Raw genomic sequence first — 9,740 nt, 5'->3', positions numbered from 1 at the left:
AGACACGTTGCCTACAAATATTGCCCATCAAGTCCACGGCCACTCTGACGAAGGAAGTAAGTCTCGAACTAAATACAAAAGCCCTTAAAGCTCAAACAGACGGCAGCGTTAATCCGCGTTTGAGCTTTTAGATCGCTTCTGCCCCTGTCCAGTAAAGCTCGCCAGTCTGACGCCAATTGCAAATGCCAAGTGAAGCCAAGTCCTTTTCAACCTGGTTTTTCCATCGCAGAGGAGGCCTCTCTCTTTCTATGTTACTATCATCGCTATCCGTGCTGTACATTTTCGTTCTGAAAACACCAAGTTCTTTAAAAATCGCGATAAAACGAATTACTAAAATGGAACATTTTAGATATTATTTCCCAACGAATAGTAGTATAAAAATTAAGATCCGCAGCACTGAAAATAAGCATGCCGATCTTGTCAAAATTACATCAGACACTTCGCTACTGACAACACCTTGTTATTATTCCACCATGATTCCATCGTGGTCTAAAATCATGATTCAATAATTAAAGATTTTGTAAGTAGCTTTTTCAAAAAATTGACACTCCCACCCACGAGAAAATTTAGTTTGAAATAGTATGCACCAACGGGTCAAAAGTAGTAAATAATTAATACCTTTTCTACTACTTCAAAATGCGTGACCGGAATAGACCTGCCGAAAAAGTGAGGTTAAGTAACTGACAACACCTTGTTATTATTCCGCCATGAACTCTATCGAGAAAAAAACACTTTTATTCGTGCCGATTTGCCGAACTTCATACATATATATGACTATTTGCTTTTGTAAGCTTTATCAAGTTTGTTTAAATGGGAAATTGCATTCTACATTTTAAACATAGCTTTTTGACGTCTATATTTACATATATTAAAATGTTCGCAACATGAAAGACGCCTCTCTATGTAGAATAGTACATTAGCAACAGCTTTTGGTTTTAATAAACCGCCTCTGGACAACCCATCGACCCAGGTATACGTAGGCTCACTAGCGACATACTCTTTCAAACCAAGCTTTCGCATGATATATTCTGCTATATATTCTAAAGCATCCGACGGTGAGGAAAGCGTGAATCTTTCACAAACATCTGCTTCAGGAAGGAAATATGTTAACCCTTCCACTGCAGAATCGTTGAGGCGGAGCCACTCGGTTTCGTCCGGTTCAACGTTCCCACGCGCAGCGAGAATTTCCGTATTATGAGCTGTGAATAAAAATTACATTTACGGATATGCTCTTACTTGCACATATAGGCAGTCTTTTTGTTTGTTTATAAACATGATATTCGCCCAACAAATATTTCCTTAGTCTGTATTTAAACTTCATTGGACTTGGTTTATCAAAAAGACACCCCTTGGAACGCATTGCACCGGAAAAATGTTCAACAATATCTTGATTTAATCGGTATGTCAGACCGTATTTATCCTGAACATACTGATACAGTTCTCTTAGGGAATTGTTGCTCATAAGTATGCCTCTTTGAAACGATAACAACGAGTAACGCCCAACAACCCTCGTCTGCTGAATGCATTGGTCCATTTTGTTTGAAACTTCCAATTGTTCAGGCAAGTCCATTCCAAACGGCTTTTTAGTTGGAAATCCTTTGAAGCTGGTGAATTTTATGTTAAAAACATCAAACCAGTTGTTGACGGTCTCAATGAATTCGGACGTTTCCAAAGCGTTGTAAACGTCCAATCCCATCGTATAACACCAACGTATGGCGCTAGCAACGCTGTGTGAAAACCCCTTGACCCTATGCATTATGAACACATCTGATGCTGCTGTATAAGTTAAAAGTTGTGCAATAGTTTTAGTTTGTCAAGGGAGTTGTTCTGTAATAACTTTAACAGATTTTGCACATCTGCGAACACAAAAATTTTGCCTTCCATTGCCGGTTTCTGACACCATGTTTGCTCTAATAATAGAAAAGTTCTGTAATTAAGCAAACAAAATACATTTTTTAACTGAGCTACCACTTGATAAGTCCAACTCTTTCCAAACAGTTTGGTTGCCGGAACCCATGTTGGACACAATCGCCACAACAGTGTATCCCACGTTGTGCAGATTAATAATTATGTGGTCTAAAGTCTGTTTAGACATACGGCAAGCAAATGCAAAGAACACAGGCTGTTTTCACGAACCTTTGAGCCCTCTTGCAATGACCATTTGGACATTTGCCGGAGCAGAGGCGAAAAGATAGGCAAAACCTGCAAAAACATTACATTTCGTTGGCTTAAAACACTTGCTTTTATATGCACTGCAACTTGCCTGTACTAGAGAAAGTTGGGCCAGGTTAATAATACGTGGCCGGAGCACGAGTACATACGAGTACATATTTGCAAACTGTTGCTGAGGTATTGGGGAGCACCTTAATAAGTCTGCGAGCCAGAATCAATTACAGAAAATTTCATCATATTAACAAGCGCATACTCACATGAAAATGAATGATTGCACCGCTCAGAAGCAGCAGTAGAAGATAAACTTAGGATCTGCAAATAATATATATGTATTCTTAAATTGACACTAACTATTAAAAAATTGCATAGTAAATTGCTACCTACCAGGATTCGCATGAAAAAAAGACATTAGGTGCGTTCGACAAGTCGAAAATTTGTAATAGTTTTTCCAAATTTTTACTGGATGGCGTTCGATAACGACAAAAAATTATCCAACATACAAAAATTGAGAGAGCAAGCGTTCATTTTGATGCAAGAGAAGCGTTCATTTTGTACTGGCAAAATTTTAGTCGGCAAAAATTATCCAACACGAAAACATATGATCACAAAACATATGGTTGCAATTTTTGTAAACAAACAAAATTGCATTTTCCGAGTTTTGGTATTTATATGCTTTTTGGCTGCCTGCTATGTGACTTTATGATAGCGCCAACTAGTTTTTACTTCTAGAAATGTTCCTGGCGAACATTGAACGTTCACTTTCGTTTTTTCTTCTATGGAGGGAACATGAATTTCAGTTTGTTTACAAATAAAACAAACAAAGTCAGCTGGTGTGTCTTCTTCTTCCGGTTTTTGCAAGTAATGGCTAATTTCCTGTTCGTTTACTTTTTTGCTTATTCATCTCTTTGGGAGAGAATTTTCGCTTACTCTCTTGATTTTGATTGTTGGCTGGTGTTGGCTAATTTTGTTATCGAACGCAACTAATTGTCAACGAATATGAGCAAAATAAACTGTCAGTGAAGCCAATTAGGCTTTTTGACTTGAAAAGTAAAGCTTTCACTACTTAAAAAAAAAATTAAAATTTCCAAAGCAATTTGTAAAAGAAATAACACTGTTTTTCTTAGGAGTGGAGTAGGAGTGTCATTGGAAAAATTAGAGCGAGAGAAAGTTTTTCTTACGAAACCTTTCATTACTGAATCATGATACCAAGCTTTATAAAAATTTACACATTTTTGAAGAAATCGTCCGCCATATTGGATCCGCCATTTTGATTTTTGAAAATTGAATATCAATTTCGAAATCGGTGACTACGAAAATCTCTGGACACCAAGCTTCACAAAAATATAGAAATTTGTTAAGAAACCGCAATATTGGATCCGCCATTATGAATTTTGCAAATTTAATTTAATATTCGAAATTAGTGATGATGAAAATCCCTAAATACCAAATTTCGTTGAAATCTGACAAATACATATGGAGTAAACATTTTTGTCGTCGTACATGGTCGATTCGTCCCTATGTATGCCGTCGGGAATAAGCAATCTTGTATTCTATCATTCTTGGATTGTGGCTCAGACCGGGTCGATTTCTATACGAAAAAGACAAATTTATTAACAAATGTCTGCGATATACTTCTCACAGTTGAATTAATTTCATATAACCAATTTCTGGTTCTTAAAAATGGATTTTAAAGTTTAAAATTTTTAACTATGTATGTAGTTTAAGCATTTTTAAATTTTCAATTATAACGTCAATTCGCTAGCAAACAGCAACCCTGCTCCATCCAGTGGTGTGTTCAGTGCTTTGTCTATAGCAGGGTTGAAACCATTGCATACCTACAGGCGTAGCTATTAATATATTTATCTGCTGTTTCTTAAGATTTGAAAGACAATTTTATAATTGATACACAAATCAATGTTTACTAAATCAAGTTTAATATTTTAAACCTATTAAAACTTATCACAAATTAAATATATAAACTGAAAAAAAGAATTAAATTCTCTTTCAGATTTCTTCTTTCTCCCTGTTTTCCAATTAATACGAAAACCATCTGGCAACGCCATAAACACTTACGAGAAAAGAGACTAGGGTGTCCCTTTCTCACTGCTAACCGAAAGAAATTTTCAGTCTTCTTTTAGCAGTCGAACGAGTGCGAACGGCAAAGTATATCCGCGTACACTGAATTTTGTACTAATGTGTGAAGGGGTAAACTGAAGAAAGAGATCAAGTTGAAGAAATTTTCTTTCACCAACTTTTTAACGAGGTAAAAACCCGATTACATATTCATTCAGCGAAATTGCTAAGAAAAAGTGTTTCCGCATAAGATTTGTGCAAGAAAAGTGGTTGCATATTAACACAGGAGCTAGTGAAAAAATTCTATTGTGCATTTCTCTTTTGGTCAGTGCTGTATTCATGCAGCCGCCATATTGCTTTTCTTGTCTGTTTGTCGTTGGGTACACTGCTCGCTCTACCCAACTGTACGAGTGGAATGTGGCTGATGTTGCTGCTCTTGTACGACGGCGGCGACAACGACAACCATCATTGAACGGACGAGTTGAGGTGGCGTCTACGCGTTGCTGGAATAATTTGTTAGAAAAAGAAAAAACAATAATAAACGTGAAATATTTGTACACAAGCCGCCAAAAACAAGATAGAAGAGTAAGATCAAAACAGAAGTGCTTATTATAATCATAAAAAGTGAAAATCATAAAATTTATGTGAACGCAATTCCCAGTTCGCGTATTCGCTACGTCGTATGCAGCCCATCGCTCGGGTAGATATTCGTTTTTTCTCGAAAAGCCATTGATAGTAGAAATACTATAGTGTGAATAAAGCCACATTAATGTTTAAAATTTGTGCACTTCTGGCATAATTAGTTTTAATAAGGAAATTATGTGAGTTTTTAATTTCTCTGGCCAACTCGTGAGATAGTTGCGCAAGTAGAATTAGAAGAGTGCTTTTTTTTACGAAATAAGTACATATTTACGTTTTTTTTTGTTCTTTCATCATTCGCCTTTCAATTGGCTCGCCTAACTTCGTTGATTGATTCGCTTTGTTGGTATCGTTGTCCTCTTCGTGCCAGACAATTGCAGCGAGTGTAATATTTTACAACGAGTAGCGCGTGCGGCTATTGTAGCTTCCTTTTTTCTCGCTCTCTTATAGCGTTGCCAGAGGTTTTTAATTGGTTTTGTTTCTGGTCAAGTATTAACAAGTGTGTTGAAAAAGTACGACTATTCATTGCTTGGTTTTCAACATATTTTGATGGCATAGACGTAAACAAATCGCATAGGTTGGTGAACTATGGAATTCGAACATAATTGGCGCCAAATTAAAAGCCTATATTTTATATTATTTATATGATTTCCTAATAAATATTATAAAAATAAACTATTTTCTTTGACAGTATCCACTTGATTCGCTTCAATGATGGAGGATCTTACGAAAAATATAATTTTTACAACAAATGCGATAGGGGCCAATGGTCAGCCCACCACAATTCAATATCAAACAGCTGATGGCACCATACTGAAGCAGCCAAAAATAGAGGGGCAGAAGACCGAGCAGCCAACATTTTACTACACCACCACAAATGTAAGTGAATAACAATTTCGTCATTCTTAAGTTCAAAATATTTCTTCTGATTAATTCTAAACAATTTATTTTTTTTTTTTTCAGGGAGGCGCTGCAACCACCGTTAATCTAGCCCAACTAACCACCGATGACAACAAAACATGCTACATTGCACAACCAGTTGGTGGCTACAACTACGCGCTGGTGAATGGTATGCAACTTAACCAAGGTGGCACAATTGGCATTGCTACTTTGGACGCACAAGGACGTTTGCAGATTGTTAATCAGAATAAACCAATTGCTGCAGTATGTTTGTTGAAAAGCTAACTAGAGCAATTAAATATTTTCATGCACATATTTTTAGTCCTTACAGACCATTTCACCAATACAGAACACCATCTCAAACATTAGTTTTAAATGCGATGTTTGTGGCTTAATGTTTTCGCATTTGGCGCTCTTAAATCATCATAAGCGTATACATACACAAGATGGTAGTGATCAACAGCAACAGCAGCAGCAGGCGCAACCGGAAACTATTGTGCTGAATGCACAGGGGTTAGTGCAAACGCAAAATATTATAACAGAAAATGGGCAAATGGGGCAGATACAAATAGTGGCAACTGAAGCTTTAGAGCCAGCCACAACCGTTTTACAACAGCAGCAACAGCCGCAACAACAACAGCAAACAAATACTGTTGTTACAGCACAGAATTCCAGCAATGAGGTATCAGTGAACGCGACCAACATTAGTGGTTTAAAATCGGTAAAGCTCACACAATCGAAATGTATCACTTGTGGCAATCAAATGTTGCAACCTGCCAAGCGCAAAGGTCCAAAATTGGTGCGTTGCGAGGATTGCATACGTTCGGATCAAGAAATGTCCGCACAACAAGGTATTACACCGACACAGATATTTGTCTCACAAGATGGTGAGATAAAATGCGAAATAAATGAGTTTGTAGCCGGCGGTAGTACGGATTCTTCGCCAATGGATCCGCTTACAGCGCAAGGCGGCATATTGACGCATCAATTACACCCTGTGCAGGTCGTATCGGAGAATTCCCCAGAGTCGCAGCAACAGGACAACCAACAGCAAAATGCATCAACGAAACATGGGCAAACAAGTAGCCAATCGGGCAATCACCCAGTGAAGAAGCGCAATCAACAACAGGTGACAAAATGTCAAAAGTGCAATGGCTCTGGAGTAGTGTTTGTGGGTACAGGCACCCCGGCCACCAAACAGCAGGCTGTCAATACGAAAGCAGAGTGAGTGGAATTGGAATAATAATTGAACAAGTCCTTTTGCTTATGATAAATTTATGTTTATAGAAATCCCAAACCGTTTACGTGCAATATATGCGGTGGTACCTTCTCGCGTTATTCGAGCTTGTGGTCCCATAAGAAGCTTCACAGCGGTGAAAAGAATTACAAGTGCACCATTTGTGGTTTGGCTTTTGCTAAAGCAGTTTATTTGAAAAATCATGCAAGGATACATACAGGAGAGAAACCGTACAAGTGCGCTTATTTCAAATATACGTACATATAAAAAATTAGCTGAATATACTTACGTGTTTTTCCTACCGTTTGCTTTCCAGGTGTCAAACATGTGGCATGCAATTTTCACAATCACCACATCTTAAAAACCATGAACGTACACACAGTGGCGAACGACCATATGTGTGTGAGGTGTGCGACAAAGGTTTTGCGCGTCATGCCACATTGTGGAATCATAGACGTATACACACTGGCGAAAAGCCCTATAAGTGTGAAATTTGTGGCTCGGCGTTTTCGCAAGCAGCACATTTGAAAAACCACGCTAAAGTGCACTCCGGCGAAAAACCATTCCGCTGCGATATCTGTTCGGCGGCGTTTGCAGATCGATTTGCGCTGAAGAGGCATAGAGGCATTCACTTGAAATATGGTAATTGTTCGAATAAACAAATGTGTTAACCAAAAGTTTTCTGAACATAGAAAAATACTTAAATAAAACTTAATTAAGTTATTTTAACAAGACAATTCAATATTTGAATTATCAAAAACTTTTCTCATTCCTAGGTCAAACTGCACCGAGGCAGCCAGCGCAATCACAGCAACAGTCTACAGATAGCCAAACTGTAATGATACACAAGCAGGAGATAACCGAAATGGATGACGACGCGCAACATGAAGTCATCATATCTGGTTTATAGACAAAAGGGGCAACAGCAAAAGTTGCCACAAACGCAATTATTGCTGCGCAGAGGTATCAATTACATACGAGCACTACTTCAGCTACCCCTACACTTGCGGCGACAATGACTTCGAGCACATCAGCACATCAACAGCAACAACAGCAGCAAACTCCAACAATTAAGCAACAAACAACAAATACATTACCATCACAACCCCAACCACCTCCACCACAGCAATCACAACAAACTGCCGTCGGTGTTACTGCAACTATAACCACAAATAGTAATGGTCAGCAACATCATATAACCCAACTTCAGCAACAACAGTCACATATAAGCCAACAACATTATAATACTACTTATCTGCATGATACTAATAATACGGCTGCAGGCACAACTGCAGTAGCACGTCCACCACTACAGACTGTGAGCTACTATTATCAACAACATACAGCTACAGGTGAAATAATTGTAGCTGCAACACCAACATCTATTGCGTCAGCTGGAACAGGCAATGGTTATACACATGTGACGTAGATGAAAAGCAGTCTGCGACAATAGTCGGCTAGGTAGTTATTGTTGTTGTTTGTGAAAGAAATTTTTTCTATATTTCACTTTAATATCTGCGAAATTAATTTTTTAATACGAGAAATACCTAGAAGCCTTTTTGTTGCTATGATCAAAGCATTTTCACGTGCTGTTACACACTTCATATTGGCAACTGCTTACCCTCTTGTAAGGGGTTTTATTGATTTCTGCTGCTTTTTTAAGCAACGTGAAGTTTCCTAATTCGTTTTTATAATTAAAGCCGGCTTTAGTATAAAAAGTCAAAGCCAAAAATAAAAAAGTTCAAAATTTTGAGTTGTAGTTCGACTCTGAAATTCATTAAATTTCACCTAGATAAATAGGTAAACGTATGTAATTTTTACTTATTGCTCTACAATCTTTGTGGCAAACTCATCGTCATTTGTATGTACATTCATACATACAATGGGTATATGCGTACATATACATCGATGCATTACCATTAGTTGACTATTAAAATAATTGTCTATTACTTTAATTATTTTTAATATAAGTATATATACATACGTATATAGAAATTAATATACATAATTACATATAAATATATATTACTAAAAGAAATAAATGAATTTTTTAAAGAATAAATAAAAACATACCATTAATAAATAAAATAAGTACATAATAATAGTAATCCAAATGCAATATCTGCACGTTTGGCGTGCAAATCTCGTTGTAAAAAACTATGCAGTAATTTACATGTGCATGAATAAAAAATAAGATAATCGATTAGCTAAGTTTTATGACATTATTACCAAGAATTGTGGTATATGAAATATGATAAACTAAAAAAGTAGCACGAAACTTATGATTATAAATGTGAATATATAAACTAAAACTAATAGCGTTTTAATATTTGAATAAGTTAATTTAAATCAAATACGTATAAAGTAATAAATCAAAATTGGATTTCTAGAAAATAAACAAAACGGTGAATGCTTTTTATTTCATATCTCTTTGATAATGAATATTTTACAGTAAGAAATTAGTAAAAGAAAATGTAAATGTAAGACATTAAATCATTGCATACAATAATAGAGTTTTAATAAAATGTTGTGTCTTTTACTTTTCCTTAGATAATTTTCCATCGATGAATTCACACATCATAACTGTTTCGTACTCCTTTTTTATTTGCCATTTATATTAATCTATTTCACACTTGAAATTATTATTTTCTCATATTCAGTATCCCAACACTATCTAATAATTTTAATATTTAAAATTTTAATTTTAAATTTAAAACGC

General features: G+C 36.4%; 2 protein-coding genes across 9 annotated transcripts in view; both read left to right on the top strand.

The window, feature by feature from the left end:
- Positions 1 to 4,291: 4,291 nt before the first annotated feature.
- On the top strand, positions 4,292 to 7,954 carry LOC118735812 (zinc finger protein 665). 3 transcript variants are annotated; one of them, XM_036465779.1, is made up of 7 exons: positions 4,292 to 4,435; positions 5,576 to 5,763; positions 5,848 to 6,048; positions 6,107 to 7,008; positions 7,072 to 7,257; positions 7,338 to 7,663; positions 7,798 to 7,954. In XM_036465779.1, exons 2-7 carry the CDS (start codon positions 5,596 to 5,598, stop codon positions 7,929 to 7,931), a joined length of 1,917 nt encoding a protein of 638 aa, XP_036321672.1. In that variant the 5' UTR covers positions 4,292 to 4,435; positions 5,576 to 5,595; the 3' UTR covers positions 7,932 to 7,954. The 3 variants fall into 3 exon arrangements, with proteins under 3 accessions (XP_036321672.1, XP_036321674.1, XP_036321675.1); XM_036465781.1 differs by lacking the exon at positions 4,292 to 4,435 and adding an exon at positions 4,460 to 4,830; XM_036465782.1 differs by lacking the exon at positions 4,292 to 4,435 and adding an exon at positions 5,094 to 5,461.
- Positions 7,934 to 9,740, top strand: part of LOC118735817 (RNA polymerase II degradation factor 1-like) — a 31,210-nt gene continuing 29,403 nt past the window's right edge. For all 6 annotated transcript variants that reach the window (XR_004992648.1, XR_004992647.1, XR_004992645.1 and 3 more), the window contains exon 1: positions 7,934 to 8,482. Coding sequence is in view for 2 of the 6 variants with exons in the window: in XM_036465788.1 (XP_036321681.1) it covers positions 8,037 to 8,450 (414 nt within the window). In the remaining 4 variants the exon portion in view is untranslated. The remainder of the gene's footprint in view (positions 8,483 to 9,740) is intronic.

Source organism: Rhagoletis pomonella, unplaced genomic scaffold (assembly GCF_013731165.1).
Source record: "Rhagoletis pomonella isolate Grant_MI unplaced genomic scaffold, Rhpom_1.0 Rhpom_scaffold_00003, whole genome shotgun sequence".
Lineage (NCBI taxonomy): Eukaryota > Metazoa > Arthropoda > Insecta > Diptera > Tephritidae > Rhagoletis > Rhagoletis pomonella.
The sequence above is the reverse complement of the archived record's forward strand: the minus strand, read 5'-3'. Positions and strand labels throughout refer to the sequence as shown.